Source organism: Podarcis erhardii (assembly GCF_964252035.2).
Source record: "Podarcis erhardii genome assembly, chromosome: 3".
Lineage (NCBI taxonomy): Eukaryota > Metazoa > Chordata > Lepidosauria > Squamata > Lacertidae > Podarcis > Podarcis erhardii.
The window spans coordinates 2160336-2180355 of record NC_138507.1 but is presented as its reverse complement, the minus strand read 5'-3'; the positions used below and the strand labels follow the sequence as shown (position 1 = coordinate 2180355).

Below are 20020 nucleotides of genomic sequence, written 5' to 3'. Positions count from 1 at the left end.
CAAAAGCAGATAGTCCTTAAGAGTCATTGGGAAGCAGTCCCGCTTAATAGGATCTTGAAGGGCTTGAGTGTTCATTTTGTGCCTTGGTTTCCTTCCTTGAACCCTGCATTGATGTATAATCCCGATAGCCATCATGGAGCGTATTAATCACAGCAGTCATCGGCACTCATCATAGCTGTGGTAAGGAGCACATCACAGCAATCTTCAGCTCAGACAATTACATAGTCTAAGAGGTGCCAGTGGTTTGACTGAGGGTGCCTCCAAGATTTTTTTTAAAAAAATATCGAAAGAGTGTGTTTGTAATAACAAGGTTGTGCGCTGCACATATCGTCAAAAAGTAAGATTCCATTCTGGTTGCTATTGCCAATTCCTTCTTTCCCAATAGTCCCAGGCCACAGATCTGAATCTCACCCAACTCTTGCATTAAAATCACCCAGGAGGATAAATTTATCCTCCTTGGGCATCTCTGATAGGATGGTATCCAGCTGAGAGTAAAATTTTGATTTAATGTCTTCATCGGCATCCAGTGTTTGTGCATAAGCGCTCAGAATAGTAGCCTGTTGGTTTTTGGCAAGTTTTATTCGAAGGATTGAAAGTCACTCATTAATGCCGGTAGGGACTTCTGACAAGAGCTTCACAAGATCATTTTTTATAGCAAAGTCTACTCCATGTATTTGAACTTCTTGTTCAGGTAGACCTTTCCAGAAGAATATGTAGCCTCCTTTTTCTTCCTTCAGTTGTCCCTCTCCTGCTTTTCAAGTTTCTTGAAGTGCTGCAATATCAGCGTTAAAACGGTGCAGCTCTCTTGCAATGATGGCAATTCTCGTTCAGGACGCTCATTATCTGTGTTATCCAACATAGTCCATATATTCCATGCTCCAAAGTTCATTTGTCTTTTATGACCGCTGGGTGGTGACCCCACTGGGTGCAGTAACCCAGTCAGGGAAAAGGAGAGGCAGACTATGTTTAGACCACCTTTTCTAGCCCCTCCCCCTTTTCGGAGTGAGCAGAGTGGATCCTAAAAAGGGCTGCTCACTTGTGGATACAGCTGCTGAGCTGCCCAACTGCCTCATTCCTTGAGTCAGAATGACTGAATCTGTATCCACTGCCCATGTGCTGGTTCACGACTAGGGGCTTCCATATTTCATGGTCCTGCCCCCGTTACCATTTGCCGACCGCCATGAGACTTTTCGGGGTTTACGTTTGGGATGGGTTTTTGGAAGACGCCTGTGCATGACTTTGTTTTATGTGTGTAGATCAGTGCATGCTAACAGTCTTTGCAGTAAGGCTCTATTCCGATGGCATGAGTATCACAATGACCAGTAGATTCTTATCCGCAGCAGCCTTCATCTGCCTTCACAGCCATTGTAACATACCACTTGTTACCATCCACCTGTTCCTACAGGCATCTTAAATGAATTCTGATTTTATAGTTTTAACTCAGCTTTATTTCCATTGTATTGACTTATACTACTGCTTGGAAACAACTGTAATTAAGCAGTATATTAAATATTGAAATGAAGGCTATTTAATAAAACCAGGGCTTCCTTTGTGGCAGGAAGAAATCAAGAGCCAGTTTTCAATTCCAGAATCTGCATTTTTGAGAATATGCAGAGTGCCCTTGTGGAATTACAATCACTCAAACTGATGGTAAGAAAAAGATTATGAAGTGAAGGCAGACATGAACCCAGACACTCGGGAGTCAAACTCCAAATATTGTTTAGTCAGCTCTTTGAATCAGGACATTCATTTTAACGCATGAGAGAATAACCTCCAGCCCCCCAGATGTCGTTGAACAACAGCTTCCACCATGACCATAGGCCATGCTTCAATAGGGCTTACTTCTGAGTAGGCATCTATATAATGGTGCTGTAAATCTGCTTTTAAATTAGTTCTTCACATCAGTCTTAATTCACTTGCACTGTTTTTCAGCATATAATTCTGTAGCAACATCTTTTAACAGTAATGAGCCCCTTTAAAAAATGAATACTCTACTACTGAAGAAAAACTAAAATGCCTATAAATTCCAAACTAGTATCTTAAAGCCATTTCTCAACATCCATTTCTGCATATTTTTCTTCTTGGATTCAGTATTGTGTTTGAAATAAAGCAGCAAATATCTTGATTCTTTTCATTCACTAGTCCAGCTTCCTAAGTGGTTCAGCACTACGCGGGTGAGGACCAACAGTAGGAATGTATCCTTATCCACAGGCAGCCAAAAAAGTACCATCTCCATCTTGGAGTAATTTATCCAATAAGATGATTTAGGGGACAGTTCAATGGCACCAGTTTTGGAACGTAAAAGCAGAGGGGAAGGAATATAAATCAAAGGTGACTGGCAGGTAAAGGATATATTCAGCAATCAGCCAAGCCATGTGCGCACTGGCACAAATTCAACAAGATCATTTATAAAAAATTTAAGTCAGGAATACACAAAAGGGGGTCTGGTGCTAACTAAATCCACAGATAGATTACACGCCACTGAAATAAACACTTCCAGATGCTGGTGTACAAAAACCTTTCACAGAAAGAAATGTTTTCTTTCATAAATTTGAAGGGAGGAACCTTGGGTAAAGCAGAGAGGAAAACAAGGGCTCCATACTGTGACCTGACTTCCTACTGCTTTTGCGGAACTGTTCATTTTTTCCAATACAAAATGTAACATACAAGAAAACAATATCCTGAAACACAGCATTAACTATGTCAATGTTTTGGTATCAAAAAATAGTACCTTGGAGTATTTTATAAAGTACTTAAAACTGATGTGGTCTCACTGACTTGAAACCCAGCTCTTGCTAATGTTCTCCATGGCAGGAATTTTGCATTTAAAGAAAACAGAATTTCCTGAAGACTTTTCTCCATCTATAAATTATGTAAATTACATATGAATTCATTTCCAGCATTCAAACCAAAAATATTGAACAGCATAGACTGTTAAGACAGGCTGTGCTACATTGCTTTGTTTGACCCAGTTTTAACAAATACATAGCATCCAAGTTTGTGTTAGGCTTATCATATGTCTGTGTAAAGTAAGCCTTACACACTTTAATATGCTTGGTAATATTTAATCAGAAACAATGAGTTAATATTATTTTATTCATACTAAACAATGTTCTTTAGGAATTGATTCATTTGCTTTGTTGGGAATGTTCTTCTTTCTCAAAGAAATCATCCAACTGTGAAATGCAACAGTTCACAGAACTCAGATGCAACAAGTGGCCTTGCTCCATTATCCAGCGTCCGTCTCCTCAGCTCCCTCCTGCCTGAAGTAGCTTCCAACGTCCAGACAAGAATCCGGCTGGATTCTACCTCTCCCTTGCAATAGTCTAGTTCAAATAGACATGCACAGAGAACTAGACATGCACAGAAAACCAACATGCACAGTTCAAGACATGGAAATACAGAACACCTTAACAGAAAACATTGAGCCATTTTTGGATTGCAAGGGAAGGATCTGAACACTCTCTTGGGTTTGTTTGGTTTTGGCTGCTTATAGAGTGTACAGTATCATTTCAGTGCTGAACCAAGTCTTTGCAACTATGGTAAGCATATTAATATTGCACCTGTCACTGCCTACCAAGATCAGTGTTGCAATATTGGCCATTGATAAAGGAGACATGACCTAAAAATGAATCATTGCTCCAGCCTCCAAGGGAGTGTTCCACGTAAGCAGAATGCCTCACCTGGCGGCCTAAGAGAGAGCAGTGGGAAGCAAAGGGCACGTGAGCTTTTCCAATTCCCTTATATGGATTATATAAGCATATTGATATGGCTGCCAAGAACTTATGAGAGAGAGAAGAAATAAAAGAAGGAAGTCGCACCCAGCCAGAAGGAAATCCAACCTTAGCTAGCAGCAAGCCGAGACTGCAACTTCTGGGTAAGGAAGTGTTCAAGAAACAAGGGCTAAAAATTGGCCACAGGTAGAGTAAGTGGACAGCTACATCTCCAGCGGCTTAACAATATGTGGAGCACTGGGTTATTCACCGCAAGTGGAGTAAAGGTGGGCAGGGGAAAGAAAAAGGAGAAAAATCTTAGTATGTTCCTTAATATCCATTAGGGAAATAGAACTTATGTTTTCATGGTTCAAACAGTGTTTGGGATAAAATAATGGCCATGTCAAATTATATTAGTGTCTTACCATAGCAATTTGCACTCTACATTTAAATGAAAAAACTTTGAAGTATCAAAAAAATGTACTAGGGAACTTCTGGTTTACAATATTTATGGTTTTAAATACTTAAATGTAATAAGAAATATTTATGTTCTTATTTATATGCCAGGGTCTATAAATGATAAAACCATAGTCACCATCTTCCAAGAACGAAAGTCCTTCATAAAACTAATACTATGGCAACGTCTTATTCACAATAACAGTTACTGTTAGCAAAATTAAGCAGCAGAGGGTAGGCAATGATTTTTCAGTGATTAAATCAATGCAGAAAAAGTTTCAACATGATTTAATTACAAAATATTAACAGTGGAGGGGCTTTGACTATTTCTAATGTTTTGAAGTGGGTGAAGTGGCATTTGTCTATCTGATTATTATTGGTTTGTGGGAACACAAAGGTGGGCTCCCTGCTGAATTATGGGAGATCCAATCAATATTGGAATTCTGCTAACTCTTGAAGACACCTGGTTAGACAAGCATTGCCTGGATCTTGAATCACCTGCTTATATTGTTGCGTTAACTGTTTCAACTGTTTTCAGTTATCATGATGTTGTAACGGGCTTGTTCATTATTTTTTTAATTAGCAATGTTTTTAATGTAGTTGTTATGTATTTTAATTATGGGTAACTGTATTTTTATGAATGGGTTTATTCTTGTTATTGTGTTGTTTTATTTGTTTGTGGACAGCCTTGATGTTTCTTCTTGAAATGAAGGGCAGTATATGCATTGTGTTGCTGTTGTTGCTAATGCTGCCGCAGTGGAGAAATTCACACAATGGCCTTCAGCAAAACAAATAACACTAAGTATGATTAAGTCCCAGCCTCTATTTAAATTAGTTTTCATGTCCTTTTGCTTTTGGGGTGGGGGGTGGGCTGCGCAATTTCTGTTCTCATCCTGAGGTAAAGTTCTTAACCCGAGGTAATATTTCTGGGTTAGCGGAGTCTGTAACCTGAAGCGTATGTAACCCAAGGTGCCACTGTACATGAATGCCACTGATGCACACACACTATATTCCTCCCCAACTGCAGCCAACAAATGCAGCGAACCACCAACTACTTTTTAAATTTCACAGCTTGTTATAGCTGCAGCTACTCACCAAAGCTATCGAGCTGCTATTTAAAACTTTCTAAACTCTGCAATGCACATTTGCTGGCATCTGAGCAACTTACCTTGCTAAATTGCTATATTGGACATTTGTTTCAAACAGAAATGGAACCGAATACATAGTGATGGTAGAATATTTAACACACAATTTTTGTTTTGGTTTTTGCTAACTCTCAAGATAGTTGGGAACTTACCCCATGAGCCTAGATTTGCCACAAATAAAGAAATCTATGCTGAACTTTATATAAAGTTACCTGAACACGATTATGGCCAAGTGAAGGCTGCTTTAAACTGCTTTCCACATGACATTTGTAAGCACTTGTATCTCCTTTATTTTGATGTCCGTGGAGAAAATAACCTGAAGTGGATAGGCAATGCTCATGAGCAGCTCCGCTTAATGCCCTTAAGCTTAAGCTCTGCTAAATGCCCTTGCCAAGTGGTGGTCATACAGGGCGCAATGTCCCTTTGCTTTCCTATTCTGTGTTACATCCACATTAAAGTGATAGGAAATTTTAACTTGGGCAAATAGCCAATGAAGAAAATAGTTACAACTGCGTAAGACTACATATTTCTTTTAAAAGAGTTTCCATCCCATAGCATCAAGTTATCCCCAGTAGAGAATGCCAACTTATTTTTCATTTAGAAGCTTATTTTTCATGTAGTTAGGGACACTTTTTGGCATGCTGCCATGGCAACTTCAGCTGAGGTGCTCAGTAATCTCTCAGAAACTCACAGCTTGCCATATTTTAATGCTTCAGCATAAAACAACACTGTCTTTGGAATGAGCGTATTGTCAACACAAGCAGATTAATTTTAAATCAGCAACACACTGTAGATGAGGGGAAATGGGACAACCCCCCCCCCCCGAACTGCAAACTTTGCAGTCATAAACGCCTTTAAAGATATAGGTTGAAATAGTAATTCAGAATCAGGACTGCAAATTAATCAATGAATTGTTTACAGAACATCTTTTTATCTTTTGAAATAAATATCTATAGTCCAAAACATCAATGAAAATGTCTTTCCCCCCAAAATCCTCAGGAATGGGGATAACTTATTTTAAGCACCAGCTAACTTAGGCGACCCTATTACTTTTTTCAGAGGGTGCGGCTGGTGATTCAGTGTGTGGCGGGGGGGGGGGGGACTTCTCTCAGGGCCAGATCCAGAAACCCCAAACACAGGGAAAGTACTTCCCCAAGAAGAGCCTGTGGAACCAAGGATGCCGTCTTGCCCTCCGCAGCCCCAGAGGACTCCCTCTTCCAAAGCCAGCCTGGCCTCCGTGAAATGAGGAGGCAGCTTTTGGTGAAAGTGGACTAGCAGTTAATACAAAGCTGCCGCCCCTATTCAAGGCTCAGTCTAGGAGTACCTACTGCTGAAGCAACGTCTTAGTATCTTATCATTATATGTTTCTTTATCCCCCACCTCTTTCCCTGGCAGGACTCAAGGTGGCTTACAGATAAAAATAAGAGCCGCTACCACCAAGAAGACCCTGTCTCACCTTTCCACCAAGTGTGCCTGTGACGGAGGTGGGACTGAGAGAATGGCCTCCCCCAAAGATCTCAGGACCTGGGCAGGTATGTATGAGGGAATACAGTGGTACCTCAGGTTAAGTACTTAATTGGTTCCGGAGGTCCGTTCTTAACCTGAAACTGTTCTTAACCTGAAGCACCACTTTAGCTAATGGGGCTCCTGCTGCAGCTGCGCCGCCGCTGCACAATTTCTGTTCTCATCCTGAAGCAAAGTTCTTAACCCAAGGTACTAATTCTGGGTTAGCGGAGTCTGTAGCCTGAAGCGTGTGTAACCTGAAGCATCTGTAGCCCAAGGTACCACTGTATGGTCTTTCCAACAGCTAAGATCTAAGCATATAGAGCTTTATAAGTAATTAGCAGTCCTTTGAACTGTGCCCAGGAACAGACTGGCAGCCAGTGGAGCTGCTCTAGCAAGCTCGCTATAGCCAGCTCCGGTCAACAATCTGGCTGCAGCTCTTTGAGCCAGCTGAAGTTTCTGAGCACTTTCCAAAGGAGCCCCACGCAGAGTGTTACAGTAATCCAAACGGGATGTAAATAAGGTGTGTGTCCCTATGCCCAAATCAGGCATCTCCAGGAACGGGAGCAGCTGGTACACTAGCTTTAACTCTGCAAATGCACTCCTGGCCACCAGGAACTGGGCATCAATGTCCAGGGCTAACCAGCAACTGGAAGGACCTTTCACAATAAGCTCCCTTTTTGCCCCAACCTTGCAATCCCTTCTGGCCAAAGGTCAGTGCTGTACCCTCTACTGAAATGAATGCAGACGTCCACAGGTACAAGAGCCCCAAGCGTGCATCTGGAGCAGTACAATGACAGGACCATTGTTTTGGTGAACTTAATTTATGCTTAGAATATCCTGATCAGTTCACATCCCACACCAAACTTGAGATTTCAGTACAATGAGATTTCAGGTCTCAGGCCCAGCTATTCCTCTTCACATACACCCTCCCAATGGGATCGGCTTAGGCAGCCATAACCATCTATAAATGGTGAGCAGCTTGGGGGATCGAGCATATGGCCCCACAGCCCACTGTGGGTTTTTCTTAGGTTAGAACTTAACCAGAAGGTGAAGGCTCCATAAAAGCCAGTCTCTCTGAATATGTCACATCAGAAATGAATTCTCTGTTAGAGACAAAATCTGGCACACAACTTTCTTCGGAGTATTCAGTCTTCACAATACTGCAGTACCTATAATTTAAAATAACTATACACTCAAACTTTGTAGCAACTCTGAACATTCAAACAAACAAAAAGAATAATTTATAATTAAAAGGGAATAATATTTAAAAGGGGGGAAACTTTGTTGTCTTTCCAAAAACAGACAGAAAATGCTGTTTTATTTCCCCAAAGAATTATGCCATTTTATAAAGAAAAATTATGGTTGCCACAAATTGCTCTCAACAATTCCAAAGCTTCTTCAGCTGACCACTTGAAAATCAAAGTGCTTTAACATTATAAATATAGCTTCTTATGACTCTGTTATTACATACTGTGTATGGGGAAAGGGGTCCAATCTTGTGGCCATAGCGCCGAATGGCTTCTCTGATGTGGGAAGGCTGGATGGCATCACTCTGAGCCTCTGCACCACAAGCGGCAGAACTCTGTAAGAGAAAAACACATTCAGCGAGGCTAAATCAAAAACATATAACAAGCACACACAGTCCATTAATTAAGATAATAAACCTTTACAAAAGGGGCTGCTCTCCCTTACCTCTCTGTCCCCCACCCCACTTTTTGAGTATGGTTGCCACATACGTTGTATGAAAATACAACCAAAACACCTATTCGCAAATCAAAGGGGACTTTTAAATGATTGTTTCCTATAAGATAAAGGAAAAACTGTATGTGTTCTTCTACCAAGTGCTTTAGTGCCTAAGAGCATCAGGGAACGACAGCTTGCTGCAAACTTCCGGCAGGTTGTCTCAGCTGGTGCAAGACACTGCAAAAATGCTTAGAAGAGCTACTAGGGGCCAAACAGCAACCTCCAACCCCATCTTCCTTCTTTACTCCATCGTCAACAGAATCAGCTGATTCAATTCTCCATGCCAGAGAAGAAAGATGTAGGAGTCCTTATTCCGGTAGGTTTAGTCCCAGCATATGAGCTCTGCTGCCTCCTGTGATAACTAAGATCAGAATTCTTTATGACAGGAAATCAGAAATGGATTCCTTATGTACCATCACCAGTCCTAGCTAAATTATTTTAACTTTCCTTGAGATCTTTTTTGGCCTTAGTAAGACCTCCCCCCATCTGCCTAATTCCCCCCTCCCCCAAATGAAATTCTGTGGAAACTCTGGGGATTTTAACTGCAGTATTAGTTAGCTTCTCAAAATAATCAGGAAGTGTAGTTTCGCCTGAGTGCTTAAAACTATATTTGCCAAACTAAAAATGGCCAGCTCCAATTTCCACGTTAGTCACATATCTTGACCTATGACAGATCCTGGGTCCTGCCAGTTGATGGGTCACATGTTTTGTGATAACCACTTTCCATTGCGAAACTTAAAAAATTGAATTCTCCTAATGTTCTGGCAATGGTCGATGACTAATTGAGATCTAATTTGCACTCTCTGTGGTCAGGTATGTTTGCTCACAAATGTGAACACTGCCAAATAAAGTAATAGCTTGTATTATGTACCTGTTGTGCCAAGGTTGTGTGTGTGTGTGTATCTCCTGCTCAAAGGCTGGTAAAATTCCACCAGAGGAGATTCCTAATGTTTGTTCAGCAATGTTTGCACTTTGACACGTCACTTATCTTTAATTCTGTAACTTATATACAGTTTCATTTTAAAGCAGCATTTCTCACCAGATTTGAAAGTCTAACAAATCTTTTTTTAACAATTCATGATTATTAAGATCCCCAATACTGTTATCACAAATGATAAATAACATTTGGAGGACTGGTTAATGATAAGAAAGGTAGCTTTATGAAATTAGTGTAGAACTGGAGGGGGGCATGATCTAGTCCAAGCCCCTGCAATGCAGGAATCGTTTTGCCCAACCTGGGGCTTAAACCCAGGACCCTGAAATTAAGAGTCTCATGCTCCACTGACTGGGCCCCGAGACATTATTACCTCTCTTCAAGGGAAAAGGGCTCCTACCGCCAGCTTCCATAAAATCAAAACAATGACTAATTTTTTTTGGGGGGGGGGCACCTATTATGAACGAAACAGATAAAAATCTTAGTGATAAATATAGGACAAAACCAAACTAGAATGGGCTTAATATTTAAAAAATAGGTTCCGGTGCAGACGCCAAGGCAAACAGCTGTGTCCGTGGTAGCGGATGCCAGCTGTGCAGTAATTAAAGATAATCTGGGAGTGGAGCGTTGGGTCCGCGCGTATGTGGAGCAGCAGTGGCTGCTCGAGACCCCAAGACCCCGCTCTGAGAAACCTAACTGGGATTACCATGCAGAAATACAGGCTTTTAGCCACCGGTTGCATGAGATGTTTTCATTGGAATTCCTCAAAACTGCATTTGTTAACCGTTGTTATATTAAACAAGAAGAGTCGAGACGCCAAGAACTGGGACTAGACAAAGAAGCAATTGCTCTTAATCTCAAGGATAATAATGAACTTTCTCTGAAGGGTAGCAGTGTTAATTTTTATAGATGCGGAGAAGGCCTTTGATAATATCTCTTGGAAATTTATGAAGGGAAATCTAAAAGAAATGGGAGTGGGATGGGGTTTTGAGAATGGAATTGATGCAATATATTCAGAACAAAAGGCAAAACTGATAGTTAACAATGTGGTTACAGAAGAGTTTAAAATTGAAAAAGGAACACGACAAGGCTGCCCGATTTCCCCTCTGTTATTTATTTCGGTTCTGGAGGTGCTCTTGAATATGATCAGAGGGGACCGGTTGGTGGAAGGGATTCAGGTCGGAGCGAAACAATATAAACTTAAAGCTTTTGCAGATGACCTAGTTTTGACTCTGCAGGAGCCAGAACCTAGTACGAAAAGAGTATTGCAATTGATTCAAGACTTTGGTCGGGTGGCGGGATTTAAACTAAATAAACAGAAAACTAAGGTGCTGGGAAAAAATTTGACAGACATAGAGTCAGAACGGTTTCAGAGAGAAACAAACAAACAAAACAAACAATATTTATTACGGCCATAGGCCCATACAGGTAAAAACAACACATAAATAACAGCTTGTGCACGTGGGGGGGGGGGAACAGCCGCTAAAGCACCACAATAACAATAAAATACTATAAAATAGAATGGCATACTACGCCTTAGTTAGCTTGTAGTGCTCCTTGGCGTCGCTTTTGGGTAAGGACAGCGACCAGGAACCTTGCCACATTCAGGGTCGTATGAGTATCCTTATCCTGCAAGATTTGGGCAAGGTGGAATTTTGGTGGGGTACCCTCTAGTTTCTGTATGATTGATCCCAACAAATTTGCCCGTGGCACATTGAACAGGGGGCAAGTGAACATGATGTGCTGGAGCGACTCCGGCGTCTCCTTATCACATTCGCACGTGGCGGGGGCTTGGCCCTTTGAGAATCTATGTCTCAGGACATTGGAGGGAAAAACGTTGAACCTCGCTTTGGTGAAGGCCAGTCTATGGGCAACAGTCGAAAGGGAGGAGAGGTATGATGGAACGCAGTAAGTTAAAGTGATACCAATGTTCTGGGGCGAACAAACACCTCCCCCCAGCATATAATTTCGCTGTAGATCGATGTCATCCAGTCTTTGGCGGATCAGTCTTTGAGCAGTAACTTGGTCTAGTTTTAGGGAATCTGAAGGAGAGATTCCATAACTCAGGAGTTTGGCATGAATTCTACTAGACCAAAGGCTAGAGAATTCATCTCGCCATAAGCATTGGACAAGGTAGTGGTTTGGTAATCTATGCCACAATGATAACCAATAATTGAAGACTTGCTTCCACAGGCAAGTTTCTAAGGATGCGATCTTCAGTTCTAGTCGCATGGCTGCGTTGCTTACGCACAGGGGGAGCATTAGGAGCCGACGCAGGAATTGATTTTGCAGTGTCTCAAGAGGAGCAAGATCTGTCATCACGGCCCAAAGCGGGGCAGCATAAGCAAGCGCGGCCACCACTTTTGCCTTGAACACCTTTAGGGAGCAAAGCTCCATCCGAAAAAAAGAATCGGAGGAGCGCATATGACAGAGTTTTGGCCTTGTTAAGTAGGTGTTGAATTTGAGCTTTCCACCCCAAATTGTGTTGAAAAATAACTCCTAGGTATTGAAATTTTAGGACTTGCTCTATTTTTGCTCCACCAAGCTTCCATTCGTATAATCTCCGGCTTCTGGAGAAAATCAGAATCTTGGATTTAGCATGGTTGATGGTTAATTGGTTGAGTTGACAATACGTGGCAAAGATCTTCAGAGCTCTGGTTAGTCCAACACGTGTATAAGATAGAATTACCGCGTCGTCCGCATATAAAAGGAGTGGGCAGCGGTAGTCCGCAAGTCTAGGCGCGTGTGTACTTGGAGATGATTTAACTAGGGATGCTTGCATGTCGCTGATGAATAGGTTGAATAGACAGGGAGCCAATATACATCCTTGGCGCACTCCCTTGTTTATTGGTATCGAATTTGTGAGGTCGCCCGCAGGAGTAAGTCTCACTCTAGCAAGGGTACCTTCATGGAGCTGACTTATAAGCCATAGGAGTCTTCTATCAATGCCCTGTTTCGCAAGTTTCTCCCATAGAATATTTCTAGGGACGCTGTCAAAGGCTGCCTTTAGGTCTAAGAAGGCAGCACAGAGGTAGCCCCGGGGGGGAGAGGAGTACTTTCGTGCCAGATGGTAAAGAACTATCGCATGATTGGTTGTAGAGCGTTTAATTCTGAACCCTGCTTGTTCGTGGCCAATCTGATTAGTCTCATCTACCCATCGCAGTAGTTTAGTCAGCAAAAAGCTGGCATAAATTTTCCCTATGATCGAAAGGAGGCTGATGTTACGGTAGTTTTCCGGCTCCATTGGAGAACCTTTTTTATGAATTGGTACTATAATGGCCTCCTTCCATATTTTGGGGATGAGGCCAGAAGCGTTGATTGCATCGAAGGTTTTGGCCAAGATGCCAGCCCACCATTTTGGGTGTAGTTTAATGGCTTCAGCAGGGATCAGATCGGGCCCTGGGGCTTTACCCGGTTTCAGCTGAGCTATTAGCTTGGCTATTTCGTCAGGATCGGTGGAAGGCCAAATAGGTAGGTGGGTAAACAGATGCGTCAGGTGGTCGGAGGGAGCATCTGCCTGTGAGAAGCATTTCTTCAGGAACAATTCCCATGTCGGTGCAGGGATGACTGCCCTTGGGTATTTCCTCACCCTTCTGTTGATCAAAGACCAGAATTCCCTGGATCTGTGTGATTTTGAAGCAATAATCAAAGCCTGCCAGCGATTGTGTTGCCACTCACGTTTGGCAATTTTCTGCGTGCGTTTGTAAACTAGCTTGGCTTGTGCATAACTAGCTGGCAGAGTAGCTGCATCGGAGGTCTTATATACATTATATATAGCACGGAGGCGCTGTCTTGCTTGTTTACACTGAGAATTATACCAGGGGGCACCGTAAGTATATTCATTTTGATTTAATATTTTGGGTGGTAACCTGAAGAAGGACGTAAGATCAGTCGTATGATGGTGGAAGCATTTCAGCACTATGCTATGCTCGTCTGAGGCAGAGCCTATGTTGGGATGGGGCCCGAGGATTACTTTTTGAAAGAATTCCTGGTACCGTTGAGCCTGGGTCTCCGACCATTTGATTCCTCTTACTTGGAGAGATTCGTTGGTTACCATCTGGGTCGCATGTCTATGAGCCTCCGACTGCCAGTTCAGGGAGAGCTTGGCTACAAGGGGAAGATGATCACTAGATTGTATATTCTCGATCTTAAAGGTGGAAATGCACTTAAGTAGATCCCTGGAGACCAACAGGTAATCGAGGACGCTGTTTGATTTAACGCTCAGGTGGGTAAAATCCCCAGGAATGTCAGGGAGACATGTGCCATTTAAGGGGACCAGATTTAAGCGGATGGCCATTTGATAGAGGAGTACTCCAGCCTCATTTGCTCTGTGGTCTTTAGAAGTTCTCCTCATGATATGTTCCAGATCATAATTATCAAGGTTTGGAGTAACCCACCATTTGGCTTTGGTCAGCAAGTCCCAGTTTGCTGCTGTGCGGGCGTTAAAATCGCCACCTATTATTGCCGGGGTATTAGGAAACTTAACATGGCATGAGAGCAGATGCTCTTCTAGCGAGCCCCATTTAGAGCCAAGTTCGGGGGAAGAACCCCCAGGTGGCAAGTAGACATTTGTAACTAGAAGTGAGATCTTTTCCCCCGCAATCAGCCCGGTAAGGGCGTAAGGAGGCAAGGCCTGTACTAGGGTAAGTTTAGAATGTAGGTTGAGGGAGATGCCTATTATTAGGCCCCCTTTAGGGCGGCCTCCTTTCAGGGAGGGGCAGGCAGGGAGTTCTAGAAGCTCAAAGCCATTTAGGACAATTTTCTCTACTTCCCACGATTCTTGGAACAAGATGATATGAAACAGGTTAATATACTCCAAGAATTCTGGATCAAGTTTTTTTCCCCTCCAGCCCGCAATGTTCCAGCTGAGGACTGATAGGGGGGAGTTCCTGTTGTGTCCAATTCGCTGTCATTTCAGGGAGAGATGTGTGTCCTTAGGGGGCAGGGCAGACCCCACAAAAAAGTCAGTTATTTTACTTTGCATGGCTGGCACCTGCTGAGGGTACCTAGTCTTGAAGTTGGTAGTGAGGTGTTCTGACTGGTGTAACAGGACGGGTCTCCTGCTGGCTGACCCAAGGGCGGACACTTCAGTGGGAAACTCCACAGAATTTGCTGAGACTGCCCCACCGCGAGGTCTAAAGATCGCCGATGAAACCATTTGATTTATATGTCCGGCCGGGTCTTCAATCAAATCTGGGCCATTTTTTGATGTAGGTGGAGCACTCCCCTGGCCTGATGCTAGCGAAGATACTGGGGATGCTTGGCGTACTGGTACCGTTTGTATGTCGGGTCTATGCCGCTCAGGGGAATACGAGGACTCCAGTTCCGGCATTGATGGATTAGTTGGTAAGGAATTGTTTTGGTGGAAGGAACTCTGGGCTACACTCTTCAGCGGGGAACTCTTGGAGGGCGAGTCAAAATTTATCAAGAGTAGAGATGAGGGGCCTACTTGTGAGACAAAACCTGGGTCTGCCAAGCATCGGTGGGCTTTGCCCTCAAGTGGGAGAGGCATGGGTTTAGGAACTGGACTAAGGTAAGGAAGACTTCCTGCTTCCTTAAAACACGGCTCCGAAGAGCTGGCAGGATTATCCTGAGAAGTGAGCAGGACTTTTCCGTTCTTCTGGACATGTATGAGCTGATGATTAAGTACTTCTAGTCTATCAATTATTTCTTGTTGTTCCCTCGGTGGGAGGTCGCCAAAGGTGGCTAAAAGCTCTCTTTCCTCCGGCGGGGTTAGAAGATTACTTGCGCCAGTGGGTTTCTTTAGAGCTCGTGGGGGCGTAGAGTAAGTCCAGTTTCGGTGCGGATGGATATCCTCCGGGAGAGGAGGCTCGATGTCCCGAGGTGCTCTCGACCTCTCCGACAGAGTCCGCTCCTTGCCGCAGAGAGAAACAGAATTAACTATGGTAAAAAAAGTAAAGTACCTAGGGCTAAACATAACAGCAAAAAATCTGAGTCTATTTAAGGTTAATTATGAAAAATGTTGATCTGAAATTAAGAGAGACTTAGACAGTTGGACAAAATTGAAGCTTTCTTTGTTAGGCCGAATTGCTGCTATTAAGATGAATGTATTGCCAAAGATGTTGTTTTGTTTCAAACATTGCAAATTGTGGACAAGACGGAGTGCTTCCGGAAGTGGCAGAGAGATATTTCTAAATTTGTCTGGCAGGGCAAAAAGCCCAGAATTAAGTTTAAGATATTAACTGATGCGAAAGAAAGAGGGGGCTTTGCCCTGCCAGACTTAAAGCTGTACTATGAAGCCGCAGCTTTCTGCTGGCTAAAAGACTGGCTACTTCTCGAGGACACTGACGTACTGGATCTGGAAGGTTTTAACAACGCTTTTGGTTGGCATGCATACTTATGGTATGACAAGGTTAAGATCAATAAGGCCTTTAAGAACCATATTGTCAGGAAAGCAGTATTTAATGTCTGGACAAAATACAAAGACTTATTGGAAAATAAAACTCCAAGGTGGCTTTCACCTCTGGAAGCTAAGGCTCGAAAAAGACCCAATATGGAGGCCAAATGGCCAAAATATTGGGAAATACTAGAAAAAGATGGAGACAATTGGAAATTGCAGAGTCTGGATAAATTAAAGGATAAAGTGTGAGACTGGTTACACTACGCTCAGATTAAAGAAGTCTTTAAAAATGATAAAAAGTTAGGGTTCCAGGTGGAGAAATCGAAATTGGAAACAGAACTGTTAGAACCAAAGATTAAGGTACTTTCAAGAATGTATAACTTGCTGTTAAAATGGAATACACAAGACGAAATGGTTAAATCGGCTATGATAAAGTGGGCACAGGACATTGGGTATAATATTATGTTTGAGGACTGGGAAAGGTTGTGGACCACTGGGATGAACTTCACTGCATGTAATGCTTTGAAGGAAAATGTAATGAAAATGATATATAGATGGTACATGACCCCAGTTAAACTTGCCAAAATATACCATTTGTCTGATAATAAATGTTGGAAATGTAAAGAAAATGAGGGAACATTCTTTCACCTCTGGTGGACTTGCCCTAGGGTGAAGGCCTTCTGGGAAATGATATATAATGAGCTGAAAAAGGTATTTAAGTATACCTTCACCAAGAAACCAGAGGCCTTCCTTCTGGGCATTGTCGGCCAGAAGGTGTTAAAGAAGGACCGAACATTTTTCATGTATGCAACAACGGCAGCAAGGATACTCATCGCTAAAAATTGGAAGACTCAAGAACTACCCACACTGGAAGAGTGGCAGATGCAACTGATGGACTATATGGAACTAGCCGAGATGACTGGCAGAATCCGAGACCTGGGAGAGGAGAGAGTCGAAGAAGACTGGAAGAAATTCAAGATTTATTTAAAAAAATACTGTAATTTGGTTGAATGCTAAGAAAGGATGCTAGATCATAAATAATTGTGCACCACTAAATTAGTGAGAATTAAGATGATAAGTAAATTTGAGGAAAAATTATAAACCTTTTGGAGAATTTATAGATTATACTTAAATGAATTTGACATAAGAGTGTAAACAAGATGATAAATTGCTGGCAAGAATTGGCAATGATGCAAATGGGAGCGGGAGGTGTGAGGAAGTCCAAAGATGTTATGAAAAGATGTTATGATATATGTTATACTGTTTTTTATTTTTGCATTTAAGTTTGAAAAACCCAAATAAAATATTATAAAAAAAATAAAATAAAGATAATCTGGGAGTGATTATCCTTGCAAGCCCCCTCTCCCCCGGTCAGGGGAGGAGAGCTTTCCCTTGTGATTCGTCCGATAACTTTCTCTCGCTCTGATGGAACGCGGGGGCAGGGACGCTGAGGGTATAGCACTGCACGTATTGGAAACTCCCCAAGGTGGTCACCATGAGCGGAGGTATCTCTGTTTCTTATAAGATGCATCTGAATTTGGACGTAAGAAGCAGACATGTTTCGGGAGAGGAAGAAAGATAACCTGCGAAATGAATCTGCCACTGAGTGCCAAGGTTTTGAACTGGAGAATTTAACGCATGGTTTTATCTATGGAATACCGGAAATAAGAGACTGTGTGGAATTTTGTGATGATTTGTACATTGCCAATTAAAGAGAGTGCAATTGGATCTATTATGATTTTGATAAGATGCCAGCTCGTTAAAAGCAAGGAGATAAAAGAAGCCGGACCCTGGATAGCTTTCGGTTTCAAAGCAAGATGGAGGAGCTGTGGTGTACTTTCAAATCACCTCTCAAAGAATTGGCAAGGGTGAAAAAAGATGACTGATTCCAACATGAAGAAAAGAAGAAGGAAAATAAATATTCCACACGGCTAAAGGGCAAAAACTCCCTCTGCAAATTAATGGATATGGATTTATTAAAATATGGTTGAGACTCATTACATCAGTGGCTGCCAGAACAAAGGATTAAGATTGGAATGGTGGAACTTGAACTAATTAAAAGAACTGGTGCAGGATCAAGGAAATAACATCAACTCCTGATAGCCGGAACACAGGAAGTCAGACAAAATTGTTTAATTCAGAACTGTTTAATTGGCTTTTTTGATTGTATTGAGATTTGGTATGGCTTGGCATTGTATTAATGTGGCCTCTATTGGATTGTTATGAATGGAAAATTAATTAAAATTAATTTAAAAAATAGTTCAATTGTCTCCAAGGGAAAAACCACACCTAGTGCCAGGTGAACCTCTTTGGGAATATCCTCTCTTAAAAATTGCAGGGAACCTGGAAAAAGGCTTCTGAGGATCCTCAGAGCAGGTTCAAGTGGGAGGAGGCAGTCCTTTGGGTACCTAGGGACTCTGCATAGGGCTCTGATCTTTTAGGTAGCTGTTTTAAAAGTCATGGGAGGTGACTCAGTTCCAGTTAGTAATCTAGTTGCTATATTTTGATCTATCTACATAGCATTTCCCATAGGCAGCCTCAAAGACAGCAGTAATTCAAATGGGAATGTGCAAGATCTCTAATTGTATTTTCCAGAGGATACTGAATTGTCATTTGAAACCACACATTTGACAGCATGAAGTGTTGAGAATGCTCTGGTCATGAATTTGCTGCACTGGACTAGATAACTCTATGATTCTATGTTCCTAAACCATTGCCTGGTGTCTAATCCTTCAGGAACCACTCGAAGGCCTGGTCAATCCATACATGCTGCAGCGAAAGATGGTAGCATCCTGAGGAATTAGAACGGGCTGTAACACTTCAGATTATAGCTAAAGGATACCTAGAGGTGTACTTAGGCTCCTTTGTGCCCTTGGCAAGGAGCTGTGTCGGTCCCCCCCCCCCGACCCTTGTGCCCTTGCCAGAAGTGAGCAGAGGTGTGATTTTTGCACCACCCTGGGCCTGTTCCCTTGGCCAACCTAGGCAACCCCTAGGTACACCTGAGAATACCATTTTGAACAGATAATTAACATTAAAAGTCTACATTAAAAGACAACAGCAACATTTCTAAATGTCTCTAATATACAGTATGGTATACTTATAATTGCAATATTCATTCCTCCGTTAGCAGTAACGAAACACCTGTCCTTGCAAACCCACTTTCTTCCTCTTTCGCTGCTTGGCTTTTGAGGAGTCTTGCCCAATGCTGCCGTTGCCCATGGATCCAGATGGAGCCTTCCCAAGGTGCTGTGGGCCTGCAGCTGGAGGGGTGGGCGTTGGTGGCGGGGTGCTTTCAGGAGAGTCTGGACTGGTCTTCAGACTTGTTGCTTGCCCCAAAACATGCATCTAAATAGACCAACAGCAGTTAAAACTGAGTTAATTGACTATTACTATTGTTCTCGGAATATAGTCACCAGGCAGTGCAAGCACAAACCCAGAAAATTTCCAGAGCTCTAGTTTAGAATCTGGGGCACACCAGGTAAGTGAATGACATTTATTTGTATAATTAAACAAAATTTCTAGATGGCTTAACCAAATATTTAAAAAATCAAAACTGTTTGCATAAAATAGTGTGATTATTTATGAAAAAAGTACTGATAAATCAACAAGTAGACATAATAAAAATATTTAAAATATATGTAATATATTCCTCCTCTTGATCTGTTGTAAGGAGTTAGGATGGGCTGGAGCCAATCTCTCTCCATGGACCCTCTTATGAGCAAGCATGCCAGCATGATTCTTTATGGACCTCACACATACAAGAAGCAGCACAATAACCCACTAGGACACAGAGGAGCAAATGCAAGCGAAATTGTACTCATTCTCCTAGAAGGGAGAGGATTGGGTTGAGAAAGACCCACAAGCACCACTGAAAGAATGGCCCTGTGCTGATATGCCAAGTTCATAATTGGTCTTATATTTACCTCAGCAGAACTATGATACTGAATGAAAGTAGCAGATATTGCATGGCTGAAAGGGTCTCCGGCTTTGGGAGTCATGTCCTGCTTCACGAGAAGGGCCAGGTCCACCAGCTGAGGAAAAAAGGGAAGAGCCAGTCTTATTTACTTGTTGGCTACTTTATTAACAAAGATATGCACTGTAAAGTTTAGGTCTCAACTTCATTCTGAAAAATATCACAGCCATTATGTAGCATGTGCTTGGA

The 20020-nt window shown here is 42.3% G+C and overlaps 1 protein-coding gene across 5 annotated transcripts in view; it reads right to left on the bottom strand.

The window, feature by feature from the left end:
- The window catches only part of SUPT3H (SPT3 homolog, SAGA and STAGA complex component), a gene marked incomplete at its 5' end in the record, with an annotated part of 237683 nt that overhangs the window by 25186 nt on the left and 192477 nt on the right, over nucleotides 1–20020 (bottom strand). For 4 of the 5 annotated variants that reach the window (XM_081855668.1, XM_081855667.1, XM_081855669.1 and 1 more), the window contains 3 exons: nucleotides 8292–8402; nucleotides 19018–19203; nucleotides 19782–19889. In XM_081855668.1, the coding sequence (XP_081711794.1) occupies nucleotides 8292–8402; nucleotides 19018–19203; nucleotides 19782–19889 (405 nt within the window). The remainder of the gene's footprint in view (nucleotides 1–8291; nucleotides 8403–19017; nucleotides 19204–19781; nucleotides 19890–20020) is intronic. The other variant, XM_081855670.1, reaches the window with a different exon arrangement.